Here is a 20,083-nt window from a genome sequence, read left to right as displayed (position 1 = left end):
CAAAATTTTCAATCAACTTTCATTTTTAGTTAATTTCCGGATTAGTTATAGTACGTCTAAATCATTTCTTTAGTTCAATCCATCATTATTATAAAGTATGGAAAGTACACCGTTAGATGTAACTGAATTTGTCTAGACAATTAAATAGATTTGTAAGGAATATTAGAATGGTATTTAAATTATTTTAAAATGTTAAAATTAGTTTTGACTTTTAATTAGATCATATTAAGTCCATTATATAGTTTATAGAGTTTGCTTTGTTAGCAATTTAATTTGCACGTTCGAATTTTATCAAGAATCCAAAAAGAAAGGTATAAATTTAGTCTTATTGTAGGCATTATATTAATGTACAAACATTTGAAGATTAATAACTCACTTAAGCTAAGACATATTCCGTGATTTATTTTCTCCACCTTCAATTCAACGTACGTCTTCAGGACCTTATATTAAGTCTTTAACTATGCATTTTTTATCCCATTTAGTATTTTGATATTTTTTTTATCAAATACGGTGACATTATATTGTTAAGAATTCAAGATTTCTCCCATATTTTTTTCATGGGTTATTGTTATACGTACAAAAACTAATCACTCAATTAAGCATTTCCTATCATGTTGAACATTATAGACATCCTTGGACAAACTCTAACCCCCGGCACCTGAATTAACGACTAAGGGTCCGTTTGAAAAGTAGGAAAATGACTTCTGGAAAATGAGTCATTTTTCATAAAACATTTTCCTTTTCAATATTTGGTTGCATTTTGGAAAACTTGATGTGTTTAGTTTATTTTCAAGAAAAATGAGTAGAATTGTATGTTTAAACACTTTGACATAAAATGACTTCCCTCAAATTTTGACAGAAGTCATTTTCCGCCAAAATGGCTCCATTTTTCCCAGTTAATGAAAAATGTTTTCTGTTGACTGGATTTTGCAGAAGTCATTTTCCAAGTTTCCAAACGGATCATAAATCGAGTAACAACTACATGCATAAACATATTTAATCCGGTTCAATTAAAAATCAATAATGGGATATATATTTCAAAATAGTCCAATTAAGGATTGTATTAACTTAGAAGTAACTCTTCAAGAGAAGTGAGGATTATATATAGAAGCAAAGGGACTAATCATCAACAACTAACAAATCGCTACAAAAGTTGCATCATGAAGTTAGTCTTTTCTCTTTCTTTCTTTCTATACTTTATTTGCATGGAGTATAATATAATGTAACTTTTCTTGCACAAGTATTATATATATATGCTCTAATATGATGTTTGTTTAGTGAGAAGCTAATTAAGTGATAATAACCCAATTGCTGGCTGACTTTTAACATGCCATCTTCACATGGCAAGTCTGCTGTAATTGGAGGCTGTAAATCACTTCTACTTTGCTGTCCTCTTCTTGTTTTCTTCACTCTTGCATTGCTGCTTCCAATAGGGATTTGGACTAATTATTGCCCATCATCTTCTTCTTCTTCTTTAAGATTGTTCTTAAGTTCTTTATATTATTCATCTTCATTAGATAATGAATCAAGATCAGAGCTTGAGAGTAGGAATGATTCCAATTCCCCCACCAATCTAAGCCATTTGGTGTTTGGGCTTTTGGGGTCGGAGAAAGCGTGGCACCACCGGAGAGCCTACGTAGAGTCGTGGTGGCGGCCCAACGCCACGGTAGGGTTCCTCCAGTTGGATAAACCCCCCGGGGCAGAGCTCCTGCCGTGGCCTCCCAGCTCACCTCCTTATCGGGTGTCTGACAATGTAAGTCGGGTGGTGGAAGAAACCAACCATGTGAATCCCCGTGTGGCCCGAATGGTCCACGGGATCATGGAGACAGTCAGGGATGCGCCTCAACGGGCTACAGGGACGTTGAGGTGGGTCGTTATGGGGGACGATGACACAATATTTTTGGTGGATAATTTGGTGGATGTTCTTGCTCAATATGACCACACTAAGTACTACTATCTTGGGGGGCATTCTGAGTTCATTCATGCAAATAATTACTTCTCCTTCAAGCAGGCCTTTGGGGGAGGTGGAATTGTGTTGAGCTTTCCTTTGGCCATGGCCATGGCGGATGGCATCATGGATTGCCTCAAGAGGTATTCTCACCTCAATAGTGCTGATAAAACTACTGGCTATTGCATTGCTGATCTTGGGGTTAATCTGTCTCCTCACCAAGGTTTTCACCAGGTATATATGTGCATTCTAGCTATCTCCGCACTTTTGAAAAATGATCCAAATGGCCCCTTAAGTCAACTGGATAATGCAATTGGGTTTTCTAAGTAAAAAAGAAAAAAAAAAGTTTCATTCAAGTCCCCAAAATTGATAAAATTGTTCAAATAAGTCTAAATTAATTTGTTTATCAGGTTAAATATATACGTTGTTGACACGTGTATTTTTTATTTTAATTTTTTAATAAATTTTTTATTTATTAAAAATTAAAAATATTATTAAAAAAAAAAAAAAAAAAAAAACAGCCACCTGTTCTCCACGCCGGACAATTGGTGGCTATCTTCTTCATGGACAGTTGTAGCTGTCCAGCGAGGATAGCCATGACCGTGTAAGGACCAACTTCTAGATCTGGAACAAGGGCGATAGCAATGATCGCTGCCCTCGTTCCAGACGACCATGACTGTCTAGCCATGGCCATGGTCGTCTTCCTCGTCGGTCGTGGTTGTCCTCGCCGGACAACCACAACCATCGCTATTCTTTTAATAATATTTTTAATATTTAATATATAAAAAGATCTGTTTAAAACATAAAATATAAAGAATTGTTTAAAACATAAAATAAAAATGACACGTGTCAACACCGCATAGATTTAACTTACTAATTGAATAATTTTACCGGTTGAGGAGATTTAAATGATTGTTTTTTTTTTTATTTATTTAGGGATCCAATTACACTATGTAGTTGACTTATGGGTAGTTTGACCCTTATACCCACTTGAAATAAATTACTTCCTGGTACAACTTATTTATCAAATATTTTTCTACAATCCACTAATATTATCAACTATTCAAATCCAATAACCCAATCAGCTAACATCTATCAACTAACAACTCATAATCTTATCCGCTCACAGCTATTTAAACTATTCAACTAACCCCCTATAATCCTATTATATTACAGATTGATATGCATGGGGACATATCGGGATTCTTATCATACCACCCAAACGCGCCCTTAATATCCCTTCACCACTTTGACATGGTGAACCCAATCTTCCCCTCCATGAACAGAGCCGAATCGGCCCGACATTTCATGGCCGCCGCGAACTCCGACCAACCTCGGATGTTGCAGCAGCTGCTCTGCTTCCACCGGCCCAGAAACTGGTCGTTCTCCGTCGCCTGGGGATATTCCGCCAACATTTACGAGAAGATCATGCCGAGGAGCTATCTGCAGAACCCCATCGAAACTTTTCAGACATGGGGGCCCAGTCCCCGGCCGCCGAACTGGATTTTCGATGTCCGCAAACGTACGACGACGGACCCGTGTCTTGTCCCTCACGCTTTCTTTCTTGAGTCGGTGGAGGAGGTGACTGCGCGGGATGAGATTGTGGCGACGTACCGGCGGTCGTGGCGGCGAGGGTTGCCAGCTTGCTTCGCCGGAGACGGCGACCAGTCGGCTGACCGGATTTCCAAGATTGTAGTATACTCACCCGTGACAAAGCCCGCAAAGGTATGTTTTATATTGCCGGAGGCTTTATGCATTAGGCCTTTACTTTTACATTCTTATTGCTTTGCATCTTTTTTTTTTTTTTTTTTTTTTTTTTTTTTTTTCATTTTTCTTAAAGAAAATATTAATGAATTAAACGATAAAATATTAATATTTGAAGATTAAAAAATAAAGAATTAATTTCATTTTTTGTCCTAGATTTATAGGTGATAGTTCACTTTTAGTCATTTTTTATCGGAACATACACATTTGGTCCAAGTATTAATGTGGCATGTCCATTTTTGTCATCCGTCAACGTTAAAAAAAAAATCATTGAAATATCATTAAATACAAAGAAATTTCAATCATGTAAGTTGACCCCGCTATATTTTTATGCTTATTTTTTTTAAAAAAAAAAAATCTGTAATTGAAGACCGAAATATTTTTGTAGTTAACATCATTAAAACTGTTTTGTAGATTGAAGACAAAAAATTGCCATGTCACAATAATACTATGACCAAATGTTGATGTTCTGATTAAAAAGTACTAAAAGTTGGTTATCACCTATAAATGTAGGACCAAAAATGGAATTAATTCAAAAATAAACAAATAAAATATATTATAATAAAATGGGAAAAGGATCAAATATGCTCATTAACTTTACTCAAAAAGTCAATTAGGTCCTTAAACTTTCAAAAATTGTAATTAAATCCATAAATATGTTATTTTGATACTGAAACCCAAAAACCGGCCAGTGACCTATAATTACATGTTACCTAGGGTTTCGACGACCCTTCCACCATTTTTCAACAACAATCACTGACAACCGTCCGGTCGCCGATCGTGTTTGGAGGAAGCGACCAGTTGGTTTGCCTTCTCCTTCCGCGACCGGTGACCGTCAAGTCACCAGTGATTGTTGTAGGAAAATAGTGAAAGAGTCACCGAAACCTTAGGTAACCTGTAATTATAGGTCACTAATCAATTTATGTGCTTTAATGCTTCAAAATAATATGCTTATGAATTTAATTATAATTTTTAAAAATTTTAGAGTTTAATTGACTGTTTAAAATTTATTTACCATTTCATTTGCATCCATATAATTTCAATTCATTTTTAACAACAACAAAACAACAAAATAATTTTTTTTTTAAAGATTGAAAGATGGTAATTAAATTTATGGGATTGTTTGTGATCGGACTTATCATTCAATGTGGGCCTTTAACCTACCATAAAACAATTATGGAAAATCAATTACAGTTTAAATGTAATGAAGACTAAAATTAGGATTAGGAACGACAATGCAGCAATTCTCAAATTAAAATTACTTCTTAAAGGGTAATTTGCCAATCGCATATGTAACCATAATCAATTAATTTTATTGACTTTTTAAAATTTTCAAACTCCAGTATTAATAAGTCATTAATAGCCTATATATCATTAATTTCAAAGAATTCCAATTCTTTTTTTTTTTTTTTAAAGAAAAAGAATTCCAATTCTTATTCACTATCAAACAAAAAGTCTACTTTTAGTCCTTGGCCGAGTAGATGGAACATTATTCTTGTACCATAAGGTCGAAACTTTGATTCTTGCCAATACCCTTTCGGTCAAACTTACACACAGAATCTTCCAAGTGCAGTGTACATCTCCTATATAGTTTGCAAGTTTTTATACAAGAGCGAGATTTACACAAAGCCCACCCTTAAATAATATATAATTGTGTGTTTCTCTGGTCATCCAAAAAATAAGTATTAAACTTCTTCCATTTATCAAATATTTGATTCTGATTCTATAGTTGACTCCAATATTCCAACCAATTAACCTCCCCCATCAATTTTATTTATTTGTTTATTATATATATATTTATTTTTTTCATCAGATTGGTAGAAGTGAATGCTGTGATGTAACGATTGATAGTGTTGACTCCGAAAGCGCCGTCATCAAAACTAGAAGATGCATGGCAGATGACATCATTGCTTGATTCTTCAGGCATGCGATTATGTATCATATGTTTCTTATGTAAATAGGACATCATTCTACAATTATGTATCAACTAATATCATGTTTTAAGAGATTAATATTTACTAAATAAAAATAATAAAAGACAATATTGTTAGGGTTATAATGGGAATAAAATTGCAATAGCTTAGTATAATAGATTGCATTAAAGATAGGGGTGGAAATAAGTCGAGTGTGTTGGGTAATATGGTTGAAAAATTCAAAAAATAATAATCCTATGAAAAGATTAATATTATATGGGAAAACAGAAAAATTGGGAAGGAAAAGATGGAGTGTTTGGGTATAGGTTTAGCACGAGTTCGAACACGAAGTTCTTTTCCTTAAAACCTTATTTTCTACCTCCCACAAGTGCTAGGAGCGTTGTAGCCTAGGTTTCCCAGGATAAAACGTGCTACGATTCCTTGTTTGAGCACCTACACAAGGAACCCGGCAAACAAAGCAAAGCAGTGAACACTAGTTGGTAAAGAAGAGAGTAAAAGCAGAGTTTTGAGTTTGAGCACCTACACAAGGAACCCGGCAAACAAAGCAAAGCAGTGAACACTAGTTGGTAAAGAAGAGAGTAAAAGCAGAGTTTTGAGAAGCTGAAAGCTACTGGAATTCCTTTGTTTCTCACTGTGTAAAATGCCGCTCTACCTCTCTGTGGAATTCCTTTGTTTCTCACTGTGTAAAATGCCGCTCTACCTCTCTGTAACAGATGAGTTTCAGACCGTTACACGAGAGCATGAGGACCAGCAACACAGAGCACCACAACCTCTCCTCTCGTGCTCTTTGTAGAACGAGAGTAGGTCCTCTCGGTTCGGTTTCCTCTCGTGCTCTTTGTAGAACGAGAGTAGGTCCTCTCGGTTCGGTTTTGGCATAACTTATGCCCGCAAGGCCAGCCAATTTTCGGACGACATTCGTGCCCGCAGGTGCCGGCGCACGCGAGCTCGGGCTTAAATCAAGCCTTTTCGATCTCCTCTAGTTGGATTTTGATTTGCCCCCCCCCCCCCCCCCCCCCCCCGGCGCGAGAGAGTCTCTATGCTATACAATTCTACAAGCTTCAAAAGAGCTCATGTATATAAGAGGGGCAAATCTTGTTTCCAAACCAATGTGGGACAAAGTCCACTATTTTCCCTTCATTTCCCAACTCAAATGGGTCTACTTTGAGAATCAATATCTCATTCACCCATTATCCGTTTTGAGCGTACAATATATCAATCTCTTCGTCTTACTACGAAGAATCCGAATCCACTTTGACCCGGCCCATATCGGAAGTGGACCCCACTGATAATTGTACCACAAAATAGCCACTTAATATGTCATTTTATGCCATTTTAAGCTAATTTTTTCCAACAGAGTCGAGCCATAACCAGCAATTATATCGTGGACAATGGTCCAAAAATGGCGCCGTTTCTTGAAGTAAAGAAACGGCTGGTGTTACAGCTTAACGGGGCCCGTATTTTTGGTGTGTTAATTACAAAATGAAACTATAATGTATCTAAAATGAAACTGTCTCACATATTGTTTTTATATTATCATATGAAACTGTATTTGAATTGAAATGAAACTGTAGTTGTGGTGAAATGGAACTGCAGTGTATATAAAATGAAACTGAATAACAGTTCACATATTTGAGTGCTATTGTCCTGTGAAATTGTAGTTATATCGAAATGATACTGTAGTTGTGTTGTAATGAAACTATAGTGTATATAAAATGAAATTGAATAACTGTTTCACATATTTGAGTGTATAATGTCGAATGAAACTATAGTTATATTGAAATGAAACTGTAGTACAGTTGTGTTGAAATGAAACTGCAGTGTATATAAAATGAAACTGAATAACAGTTTCATATATTTGAGCGTACATTATCCAATGAAACTGTAACTATATCGAAATGATAATGTAATTGCATTATAATGAGACTATAGTGTATATAAAATGTAACTGAATAACAGTTTCACATATTTGAATATATAATGTCGAATGAAAATTAGTTATATCCAAATGAAACTGTAATTGTGTTGAAATGAAATTGTAGTGTATATAAAATAGAACTGAATATGTTACACAAACAGAGACACATAGTTACTTTATTGCATAATGGCGGGAACGGGTGCCCTTTTCTTTTCATTAAAAGAAACGACACGGTTTGATGCTTGTACCACAATGTATTGTGGACCGCGATCCACAGTAAAATTTGTCAAGTCATAACTAAGTAGGCCAAGCCATAGGCCCTTTTGTAAGGGTTTGACCTATTCTCACCCCTAATTAAAGACTTGTTCTTTATATAATCTCTTTCTTATACTAATACAAATAGTTCCAATGTTACCCTTCATCTTTTAAGTTTTTCCTTAACATAGTTAAATCTCATTGTTAAGTCATAATTCATTGGAACTAAAACTATGTTAATGTAATTGACTGCATTGATAACTTATATATACATTGATATTTCTTTATTGTACGCTTAAAAAACTCCATAATTTTATCATTTTCTTCTTAGTTTTGCATACAACATTTCAATCATAAAGATTTGTTACTTTTTAAACAGCATTTTTATTGGTTTTGTTGAAAATTATTTTCTAATTTTACTTTTTAACTGCATAATTTTTTATAGCATTGGTATATATAAAATTTTTAGCTCATATCTTGTGATGGTTAAACAACAAATTTAGTATTTTATCTTTTATTTCTTTGAGTTTCAACAAAATGAAGCAATTCATTATTCAACTACACATAATTATATAAGAAAAAAATGCAATTTTAGATCATCGATTGTTCATTGTTAACCATTTAGTCATTAACTTTTTACGATTGTATTATATTTTCCTAACTCTTCAAAAAGATTACAGTTTTGGCCCATAAAGCAAAAAAATTAATAAATTCTATTAAATTTTTATTTAGTACATACTTCGTAGTCCGTACTTCCGTAGTATTTTAGTATGTACTTTTTAATGTTTATTTTTTAATTAGGAATAAATATCAAATACACAATAATGCAATTAGGTCACTGAACCTAAAAAAATAACAATTAGGTCCCTAAACTAACCAATTTCATTCAATTGGTCTAATTTACAGATTTTGCAGGTTAGTTGGTCACCCAAAATTTAAAATATATTTTTTTAAATTATTACTTTAAAAAGAGAAGGAGAGTCTCTTTTAAATTTAAGTAATAATTTAAAAAAAAATATTTTAAATTTTGGGTGACCTATTACTAACCTGCAAAACTTGTAAATTGACTTAATTGCATGACATTGGTTAGTTTAGGGATTCAATTGTTGTTTTTTAAGTTCAGTGGTCTAATTTTATTATTGTGTGCAGATCGATGGCCTATTTGACCTTTATTCCTTTTAATTATAATTTTCTTTAATCTCGATATTTCATTTGTAAATTTTTTTAACAAGTTTATGTAGAAGCCAAAGACCTTACATAGTTGTGGCTCTCCCAAATGAGATGTCACAGGTTCCAACCACAGTGAAGCATTGATTTTCTGTATTTCAATAGGTTAAGAAAGTATGTGTGGACAAATACTATATTGTAATAGAGACACTAATACGATTAAATACCAACACGGAAAAAGTCATAATTAATAAAGATAATAAAATTAGAAAATACACATGTACTAATGATAAAAGATAGAGACTAAAACAACTAGCAAGAAACATTTGAGAGACTAAAAATTCATTTTTTTTTTCAATTATTCATTTATTTATGATTGATGAGGATATTAATTAATTAATATAGGCTATAGTGTCATCTCGCACCATGGACTATATAAGACTATTCATGCCGCACTATGACCTTTCATAACATATATTTTGATTCACAAATCATTAATTTTTTTTTTTTTTTTGCCTATAACTTTTTACAGATTTCCCATTTTCCCTGATTACATGGCATCGATATTTAGTTGATGTGGACTAATCTCTCAAACATGGCAACAAAGCTTCGTGTAATGCTATATGAGTTGGTGCGTCTAGTGGACGCTCAACTCTAACATCGTCGGTTCATCCCACCAGAATCGTTTCTCGCTGCTATTACTACACTAGCGGGTGTAGTTCACGGCGGCGTTGGTAGCGGGGCATTCACAGGCGTCAATCTCGAAGCCGGTGTAGGAGGCAATGAACGGTGCATGGCTCCCGTCGGTCTTAACCCAATGTCATATCTTTCAGTAACATGATACACACATGTCATGTTTAAATTTTTTTTTTTTAAAAAAAAAAAAAAAAAAAAAAAAGTGATGGATACCCAATATTTGGGCCTAGTTGGACCGCCTAGCCCCGATTAGCCCACCTAAACTCAAATTAAACTAGTCCTTAACCTCTACTAAATGTCCAAATTATTACCACATATTAATCTCCTAATTATTAGCTCTCAATTCCTAACCCCCCATTATCCACCCATAAAGTCCTATTAAGTACCTATTTACTACCCATAAATTCCCTATTAATTACCCAAGGGCTATAATCCCATCCTACTACTATAAAATAAGGTTCAAGAGCACAAGAAAGGGGGCTCATCCATTCTTACACACTAAAAAACCACCCACTATTTTTTCATCCCGACTCCATCACTCTCCCAAAGGGGAAGAACTCTCTCATACGCTAAGGAGACTCCCAAAGAAGACTCCATTTTGGCAACAAGAGAAGGCTCCATCACTCTTCCTGATTAGAAGGCCAGGTACATTCTGATGAAAAGACTCTACCACTCTTCCACGCATGCAGAAGACTCCCTCTCAGTGTACAAAGTAGTTCTATCTCTACACAATATTTCTATATACAAAATAGCCATACAACTTGTACAAGCAATCCTACAGAATAGTGAATTTAGGGTTGACACGTCCCAAAAAGGCCTGTGATTTTCACCTTTCGATTTCCACGTAAAAAATCATTGTGTCTAATTTCTTAGGATTCATAGCCTTATTTTGAAAGGTGAATCCCATAATCACGGTTGTGTTGGACCTTTCTGGGCCCAAAAACTCTAAAAAAAAAAAAACAAAAAGGTTGTTTGATATCTTGAAGATGCGTGCGATTTAATCTATGAGATTGGATCCATAACCCCCTCGTGTTAAAAAGTTCTTGAGAAGTGCAAAATAAGCTATAGGAAACGTTAACCAAATTAAATAATACAAGGAATATTGTAATATGCTTATCATCTTGAAATGCAGATTGCAGAACATACATGCATGTAGTTGTCAAGCTATATATATATGTTCTAATATGATCTTTGTTTAGTGAGAAGCTAATTAAGTGATAACCCAATTGCAGGCTGACTTTCAAGATGCCATCTACACATGGCAAGTCTGCTGTAATTGGAGGCTGTAAATCGCTGCTACTTTGCTGTCCTCTTCTTGTTTTCTTGACTCTTGCATTGCTGATTCCAATAGGGATTTGGACTAATTATTGCCCATCATCTTCTTCTTCTTCTTCTTCTTCATTAAGATTGTTGTTAAGTTCTTTGTATTCTTCATCTTCATTAGATGAATCAAGATCAGAGCTTGAGAGTAGTGATGATGATTCCAATTCCCCCACCAATCTAAGCCATTTGGTGTTTGGGATTTTGGGGTCGGAGAAAGCATGGCACCACCGGAAACCCTACGTAGAGTCGTGGTGGCGGCCGAACGCCACCTTAGGGTTCCTCTTGTTGGATAAACCCCCGGAGGGGGAGCTCCTGCCGTGGTCTCCTGCCTCTCCTCCTTATCGGGTGTCTGACAATATAAGTCGGGTGATAGAAGAAACTAACCATGTGGATTCACGTGTGGCCCGGATGGTCCACGGCATCATGGAGACCGTCCGGGATGCGCCTCAACGGGCTAAAGGGATGCCGCTGAGGTGGGTCGTGATGGGGGACGACGACTCGATTTTCTTGGTGGATAATTTGGTGGATCTTCTTGTTCAATATGACCACACTAAGTACTACTACATTGGGGGGAATTCTGAGTTCATTCCTTCAAATTATCACTTCTCCTTCAAGAACGCCTTTGGGGGAGCTGGAATTGTGTTGAGCTTTCCTTTGGCCATGGCCATGGCGGATGGCATCATGGATTGCCTCAAGAGGTATTCCTACCTCCATAGTTCTGATAATACTACTGCCTTTTGCATTGCTGATCTTGGGGTTAATCTCACTCCTCACCAAGGTTTTCACCAGGTATATATCTGTATTGAATATTAACCTTAAAAACATCTAAAGTTTAAACACTTAATTTTGGTCAAAAGGCCGACTGGGCAGTCTAATTGGTGCTTAGTCGATGCCTAATCAACCTAGGCGGCCTAGTCGTCGGCAGCTTAGACCACTAGATATGCTAGGTAGCCGCCGCCTAAAGTCGCGCAGATTAATCGGCTTCTAGGCAGGATTTTTGCATGGGGACATATTGATTAATCCTATTATATTACAGATTGATATGCATGGTGACATATCGGGATTCTTATCATACCACCCAAACGCGCCGGTAATATCCCTTCACCACTTTGACATGGTGAACCCGATCTTCCCCTCCAAGAACAGAGCCGAATCGGCCCGACATTTCATGGCCGCCGCGAACTCCGACCAACCTCGTATGTTGCAGCAGCTGCTGTGCTTCCACCGGCCCAGAAACTGGTCGTTCTCCGTCGCCTGGGGATATTCGGCCAACATTTACGAGAAGATCATGCCGAGGAGCTATCTGCAGAACCCCATCGAAACTTTTCAGATATGGTACCCCAATCCCCGGGCGCCGAACTGGATTTTCGATGTCCGCAAACGTCCCTCGACGGACCCGTGTCTTGTCCCTCACGCTTTCTTTCTTGAGTCGTCGGTGACTGCGCGGGATGAGATTGTTACGACGTACCGGCGGTCGTGGCGGCGAAGGTTGCCAGCTTGCATCGCCGACCAGTCGGCTGATCGGATTTCCAAGATTGTAGTATACTCACCCGTCACAAACCCCGCAAAGGTATGTTTTACTATGGATTGCCGGAGGCTTTATGCATTTTTTTTTTTTTTTCATTTTTCTTAAAGAAAATATTAATGATTTAAACGATAAAATATTAATATTTGAAGATTAAAAAATAAAGAATTAATTCCATTTTTTGTCATAGATTTATAGGTGATAGTTCACTTTTAGTCATTTTTTATCAGAACATACACATTTGGTCCAAGTATTAATAGTGTCATGACCATTTTTGTCATCCGTCAACGTTAAAAAAAAAATCGTTGAAATATCATTAAATACAAAGAAATTTCAATCATGTAAGTTGACCCCGCTATATTTTTATGCTTATTTTAAAAAAATAAAAAAAATCTGTAATTGAAGACCGAAATATTTTTGTATTTAACATCATTAAAACTGTTTTGTAGATTGAGGACAAAAAATTGTATGTCACAATAATACTATGACCAAATGTTGATGTTCTGATTAAAAAGGACTAAAAATTGGTTATCACCTATAAATGTAGGACCAAAAATTGAATTAATTCAAAAATAAACAAATAAAATATATTATAATAAAATGGGAAAAGGATCAAATATGCTCATTAACTTTACCGTCCGGTCGCCGATCGTGTTTGGAGGAAGCGACCAGTTGGTTTGCCTTCTCCTTCCGCGACCGGTGACCGTCAAAGTCACCAGTGATTGTTGTAGGAAAATAGTGAAAGGGTCGCCGAAACCTTAGGTAACCTGTAATTATAGGTCACTAATCAATTTATGTGCTTTAATGCTTCAAAATAATATGCTTATGAATTTAATTATAATTTTTAAAAATTTAAGAGTTTAATTGACTGTTTAAAATTTATTTACCATTTCATTTGCATCCATATAATTTCAACTCATTTTTAACAACAACAAAATAATTTTTTTTTAAAGATTGAAAGATGGTAATTAAATTTATGGGATTGTTTGTGATCGGACTTATCATTCAATGTGGGCCTTTAACCTACCATAAAACAATTATGGAAAATCAATTACAGTTTAAATGTAATGAAGACTAAAATTAGGATTAGGAACGACAATGCAGCAATTCTCAAATTAAAATTACTTCTTAAAGGGTAATTTGCCAATCGCATATGTAACCATAATCAATTAATTTTATTGACTTTTTAAAATTTTCAAACTCCAGTATTAATAAGTCATTAATAGCCTATATATCATTAATTTCAAAGAATTCCAATTCTTTTTTTTTTTAAAGAAAAAGAATTCCAATTCTTATTCACTATCAAACAAAAAGTCTACTTGTAGTCCTTGGCCGAGTAGATGGAACATTATTCTTGTACCATAAGGTCGAAACTTTGATTCTTGCCAACACCCTTTCGGTCCATCTCACACACCGAATCTTCCAAGTGCAGTGTACATCTCCTATATAGTTTGCAAGTTTTTATACAAGAGCGAGATTTACACAAAGCCCACCCTTAAATAATATATAATTGTGTGTTTCTCTGGTCATCCAAAAAATAAGTATTAAAACTTATTCCATTTATCAAATATTTGATTCTGATTCTATAGTTGACTCCAATATTCCAACCAATTAACCTCCCCCGTCAATTTTATTTATTTTTTTATTATATATATTTATTTGTTTCATCAGATTGGTAGAAGTGAATGCTGTGATGTAACGATTGATAGTGTTGACTCCGAAAGCGCCGTCATCAAAACTAGAAGATGCATGGCAGATGACGTCATTGCTTGATTCTTGAGACATGCATGCATGCCATCTTTATATCTCTTCCAAACAAAATGTATAAACCAAGAATAAAAATTGCTCCAAAAAATTACGTTAAATATAATGTAATATTTATGTTGATTTCGATCTTTTGGTCGAGATTCATGTTAGATAAATGTTCTTTTTTTTTTAAGCAGCAAAATTTCATCTCACGAAAAAATTGTACATTTAAAATGAATATATGTAATTAGTTTTTCAAATATCTATCACCAAACAAGAAGGGGAAAAAACTTTTCTTTTTTGTTATTGTGTTAATTACTTAGGTGTTATTAAAAACACCATACAGTACGTGTTCGAAAATACAACATTGGGGGTGGTGAGTTATATGGTGTATTTTTTGGATATGTTGTGTATTTTTTTTGTGTTTTTTACACTTCATTGTGGTGTGTTTCCCTTACACTGTTAGTGTATATATGTTGTTAACACTGTTGGTGTATTCTGAAATTCTGCCGCACCACTGCACCTAAAGCCCTCGCCGCATTTGAACTTTTTCATATATATGTGTGTGCGCGCGCAATATTTAATTTAATTTTAAGAATTATATCAGATCACTGGGAAACGTTTATTATACAAATAATAATATTTATGTTATACTTTATGAACATATATTGCTAGCTTTTAATGAAACTTTAATTACGCACTTATTGTATGTTTCTTTTGTCTAACGTACGAAAATAAAATAAAATAACATATTATATTGCAAAAAGAACATAAAATTAAATGTCCAATTTAAGACATTTTTCATTAATATAATCTCAAACAAATTAAAGTATTTGAATTGAGAGATTCATGTATAATATAGTACAAGAATACAATTTACTCCATCGTACTTTCAGTCTTTCACTACATGATTCCAAAGTAGAAAGGGAATATAATTGCGACATACAATGCAACGGAATGTGAGTGTAGCATCAGGTTGAAATCAAGGTTTATTTGAGCTGTAAGGTGAGAATCATATATGCAACTAAAGAGATAATAATTAAATAATGCTTATAGACTAATGTCACAAGGTCGATTACCTCTTTTTTTTTTTTTTTTTTTTTTTTTTGTCTGTTTCGCTTGTAGAATTGTATTCTGAGTTGGTCCGTTTAGAGCTATATATGTTTCGAGTGCAACCATTGAGAAAGAATGTAGACCTGCTATTTTAGGTGAACAATTGAGCTATTTTGTCCGCACGTGCTTAACTGGAGAAAATTACAATTTTGATCATATGACTATAGGAGCTTTGTTGATTTCAGCACCTGACTTTCAAAAGTGTCAATTTAGTACCTTGACTATGCAATTTTTATCAATTTTGGTCATTTCGGTTAAATTGCCGGTCAAATTTCATCGGAAAAACTTAATCCTTCATTTAGTCTATAATATGAGGGGCAAAATCGTCTTTTGAAGTTTGGTAAAATCGTCTTTTTTTTCCGGCGAAATTTGGCCGGAGTGACCAAAATTGACAAAAATTACATACTCAATGTACTAAATTGACACTTTTAAAAGTCAGGTGCTAAAATTAACAAACCCCTATAGTCATATGATCAAAATTGAAATTTTATCTGTTTAACTGGCTAGTTTAGTAGACATTATTTGGAGAAAGAGACCAAATTAAAGTTCGAATTTCGACATCGATAGTGTGAGAATTATGCCCAAAGTAGGCAGATCCGATCCTTATGCGCACCGACATTTGACACTATATGATGAACTATATGGAATGATGTTATTTACATCCTTCCAAATATTCTGTCACGCCAGGATATGGGGTCTCTTGGAGTTAAAGATTCAACCTTTCTGCCGAAGTTTAGCTATATATACACCAATTAATTACTTGATTCAATATATTTCCATTCATCTTTCAAAAACACAAAACATGCATAATCCTTAGCTTTTCCAAAACCTTATACTCGTTTTATTTACAGTTTGTATGATCAGTAACGCAGAAGGAATCACGCAGATCACAAGAACAAACATAAACAGTACGTGAACAACCTACCATCCGCTCCCCACCACAAATTTCTATCCATTTTTGAAGAAAAAAACATCTGATCTCATTTTAACAGATATCTACAACGTAACCCAGAATGAATTTGGTCTGGTTTGACTTATGTTTTTACATGGTTTTAATTTGATTAGCTCCTTAGTTTTCCGATCGAGATGACATCTTCTCCGGCGAGTGGGAACGCTCTGGTTGTGGGCCTTAGCAAGGCTTTGCTGGTTTCCGGCGTGGTGTTCTTCTTGGGGATTGTTTTGATCCCCAACGCCCGTAATTGCCCCTCCGATTTGGCCCACGTCGGAGAATCCGAGGCCGGTGTCGCCGCCGCTGAGGCGGCGTCGACCAATATGAGCCACCTGATATTCGGGATTGTGGGGTCGGAAGGCGCGTGGCACAACCGGAAAGCTTACGTGGAGTCATGGTGGCGGCCGAACGTGACGCGCGGGCACATTTTACTGGACAAGGAGCCGACGGGGGACCTCCTGCCGTGGTCGCCGCAGTCGCCGCCGTACAAGATATCGTACAACATAACGGAAGTGGTAAACAAGACGAAGCACGTGGACGCCAGGGTGGCGCGTATGGTGCACGGGATCAGCGAGATCGTGAGGGAGGCCGGCGAGGGCGTCCGGTGGGTGGTTATGGGCGACGACGACTCCATTTTCATGGTGGATAACATTGTGGACCTCGTAGCGCAGTACGATCACACCAAATTCTTCTACATCGGCGGCCACTCGGAGTTTGTTCTGTCAAACTTTTGGTTCTCTTTTAATCAGGCGTTCGGCGGCGCCGGGATCATTTTGAGTTATCCTCTGGCGAAAGCTCTGTCGGACGACATCATGGGTTGCCTGAAAAGATACTCGCGATTCACCAGCGCCGACAAGACTACAATGTCTTGCGTTTCCGACCTGGGAGTCAACATTTCTCCTCATTCAGGTTTTCATCAGGTTAGTTTTCTCGTTTCTTTTTGGGGGTTATTTTCATCAATTTTTCACTCTCCATTATTCATTTTCAAATTATATATATATATATATATATATAGTATTTTCGTATTTTGATTATATTTCGTCAATTTTCCATTTTTCTAATAAAATGACATACCTTAGCTTTATGAGTGGGCAGAACTGGCATTTGGCATTGTCTTGCATACTATATTATAATTTAGTATCGATCTATACGGACTCTGTAATATTTGTCAATATAAACTTTGTTACAATGTAGTGATTGTCCATATAAACAGATCTAATGAAGTATTGTGCTATGTGACCTCCCATTTGAAAGAGTCGCAACCATCAGCTCGACTATAAGGTCTGTTTTTAAAATTTAAAATGAAAAATATTTTTAAATGTGTGCTAGTAAAATAACAAAATTTTAAAGGAGAAATGTATAAGTAAATGTGTGCATTTTTATTTTTTTAAAAAAATATTACAATTTGCTATTCCTCCAATTTTTTTTCCCCAGTTTTTCATTTTGAAAAGGGTAGTATGATTTTCTATCTTTTCAATTCTCCTCCGAAATTTTCATTTTTCATTTTCCAATTCTCCAACATTTATATTCGTATACAAGAAATTCCCTTAATTTTTATTTTTTGTTTTTCTATTTCTTTAGTTTTTTCTCTTCCAATTATATATTTATTCATTTTTTTTGATTCTCCGATTAGAAAAATGTATCATGAACGTACGTGTATTGTTTTTGTTTTTATTTATCTATTTTTTTTAAAAAAAAAAAAAGGAAGAATTTTTCGAGTTAGTAAGTGATAGTGTTTACTGTTTAGTGTGGTGATTAAGTTTTTGTTTGGATGTCATTTTCGTTTTTTGGTGTTATTGTTGTTGCAGATGGACATGCGTGGTGACGTGTCAGGGTTTCTGTCGTACCACCCAAACGTGCCGTTAATGTCGCTCCACCACTTCGACATGGCGGATCCGATTTTTCCGTTCACGGACAGGGCGGAGTCGGCGCGGCGGCTAATGAAGCCGGCGGAGTTGGACCAGACGAGGATTCTGCAGCAGGCGATATGTTACGAGCGGCGGTTGCGGTGGTCGTTCTCCGTCTCGTGGGGATACTCCGCGCAGATCTACGAGCGGATAATGCCGCGGAGCCACCTGCAGAATCCGATCGAGACGTTCGTGAAGTGGAGGGAGAGCAGCGCGCCGCCGTTCTGGATGTTCGACGTGCGGCGGCGCTCCGGCGACCCCTGCGAGGCGCCGCATTTCTTCTTCTTCAAGACGGTGAAGAAGCTGGCGCCGCCGCGGGACGAGATCGTGACGACGTATCACCGGTCGTGGAAACGGGGGATGGGGCCGTGTTCGGTCGGAGGGAACCGCTCCGCCGACCAGATTTCTAAGATTCAGGTCTTCTCTCCGGCGGAAAGGCGGTTGCGGGTAATTTCCATTTTTTTTTTGGTTGTTGATTTTGCATATACGTCAACCATGCACACAACTACACAAGTACATACTTCCAATGACATGTTGCCTAATAGTTTGTCAAAAGTCAAAATGTCATTTATGATTTTGAGTGTCACAAAATCCTAAATTAGTACTATAGTCAACCTTAAATTAAGTAAATGAATAGACATCCTAACATCACCCATAAATAAAAGGGCAAAACTTGTATGAAACAGTCTCACGAGCCGTGAGAAGGTCCATGTCGAATCTTTGATTAATGGGTCAAATTTTTGATTAATGAACCGGATCTTTGACCTCATTAATCAAAGATTTGACCCTTAAGAAGTCCAGACAAGTTGGTTGGACTATTGACTTGATAACTACAAAATTACAAGTTACAAGTTCTAGTGAGAGTGGTCTATTGACCTTATTAGTTTGAGATGGTCAGCTATAGACAACATGTGCTAGTTTACATTGATTAAGGTTACAAGATAGAATTTACCCAGTGCACATCCTCGAATAGTGACAGTGTGTTTCCCTCGTCAGGGTAGCCAAGTTAAAACAGTCTATTGACATTCTTGATTTGAACTCGACTAGTTTACTTCCTTTGCTAGTCAAGATCACAAGACGGGTAAAGCATGATTCTCGTATCAGAAGATTACGAATACACTCTTTTGTTTGAACCCGGTACCAACTAGTATCAATCACCTAAATATATGACTATAAAGTTGTACTTTTGGATAATAATGCGTATGTAAATATGTTTGGTTTCAGAATGATAGAAGTGAATGCTGTAGCATCGAACAAGTGAGCAAAACCCGTGCGACGATAAAGTTAAGGAGTTGCAAGATAGACGAGGTGATTGCTTGAGGAACAAAGGATATATATATATACACGTACTATAAGTTTGCTTATATCTTTTATACTCTTAACATTAAGTACAAATTTAGGACTTTTGTGCTTCACTAGTGTACTACAATTAAGGGGAAAGTGTTCTTTTGTTCCTATTGTTTTGAGAGTTTTACACTTTTACTATGGTGCCTAATGTAAAGTATAATCATGTATACATTGTATGTATATCAAGTTATACCATTAACACCAGTATTGATAGTACCCGAGTAATAATTAAAAGAAAATAGTATGTATAATTGTACTCTGGTACTATCTACACTTTTAATTAGTATGTATAATTGTACTCTGGTACTATCTACACTTGTGCCGATAGACATCAACACTATAGAAAATCACTTTATTTTGAATACTCATGTTTAATAAGGTATAGTAGGATAAGGTAAATACTAACAATAACATTCCAAACTATATCTCTCGACTATCAATTAAGGCACATTCCACAATTAACTTCCTCCACCGAGTTTTCAAGGCAGGAATAG

At 36.0% G+C, this 20,083-nt stretch overlaps 2 protein-coding genes across 4 annotated transcripts; both read left to right on the top strand.

Annotated features, from left to right (window-relative positions):
* The first annotated feature begins 1,270 nt into the window (after nt 1-1,270).
* On the top strand, nt 1,271-5,724 carry LOC109152267. The gene is made up of 3 exons (XM_019299856.1): nt 1,271-2,182; nt 3,125-3,673; nt 5,526-5,724. The coding sequence occupies exons 1-3, from the start codon at nt 1,328-1,330 to the stop codon at nt 5,625-5,627; spliced, it is 1,506 nt and encodes a 501-aa protein (XP_019155401.1). The 5' UTR covers nt 1,271-1,327; the 3' UTR covers nt 5,628-5,724.
* A 10,440-nt stretch (nt 5,725-16,164) lies between these two features.
* LOC109152288 lies at nt 16,165-20,026 on the top strand. 3 transcript variants are annotated; one of them, XM_019299886.1, is made up of 4 exons: nt 16,165-16,294; nt 16,473-17,255; nt 18,144-18,689; nt 19,467-20,026. In XM_019299886.1, exons 2-4 carry the CDS (start codon nt 16,473-16,475, stop codon nt 19,560-19,562), a joined length of 1,425 nt encoding a protein of 474 aa, XP_019155431.1. In that variant the 5' UTR covers nt 16,165-16,294; the 3' UTR covers nt 19,563-20,026. The 3 variants fall into 3 exon arrangements, with proteins under 3 accessions (XP_019155431.1, XP_019155430.1, XP_019155429.1); XM_019299885.1 differs by having other exon boundaries at nt 16,460-17,255; XM_019299884.1 differs by having other exon boundaries at nt 16,452-17,255.
* The last annotated feature ends 57 nt before the right edge of the window (nt 20,027-20,083 follow it).

This window comes from Ipomoea nil, unplaced genomic scaffold (genome assembly GCF_001879475.1).
Source record: "Ipomoea nil cultivar Tokyo-kokei standard unplaced genomic scaffold, Asagao_1.1 scaffold2403, whole genome shotgun sequence".
Lineage (NCBI taxonomy): Eukaryota > Viridiplantae > Streptophyta > Magnoliopsida > Solanales > Convolvulaceae > Ipomoea > Ipomoea nil.
This window is presented reverse-complemented; position numbering and strand designations above follow the sequence as displayed.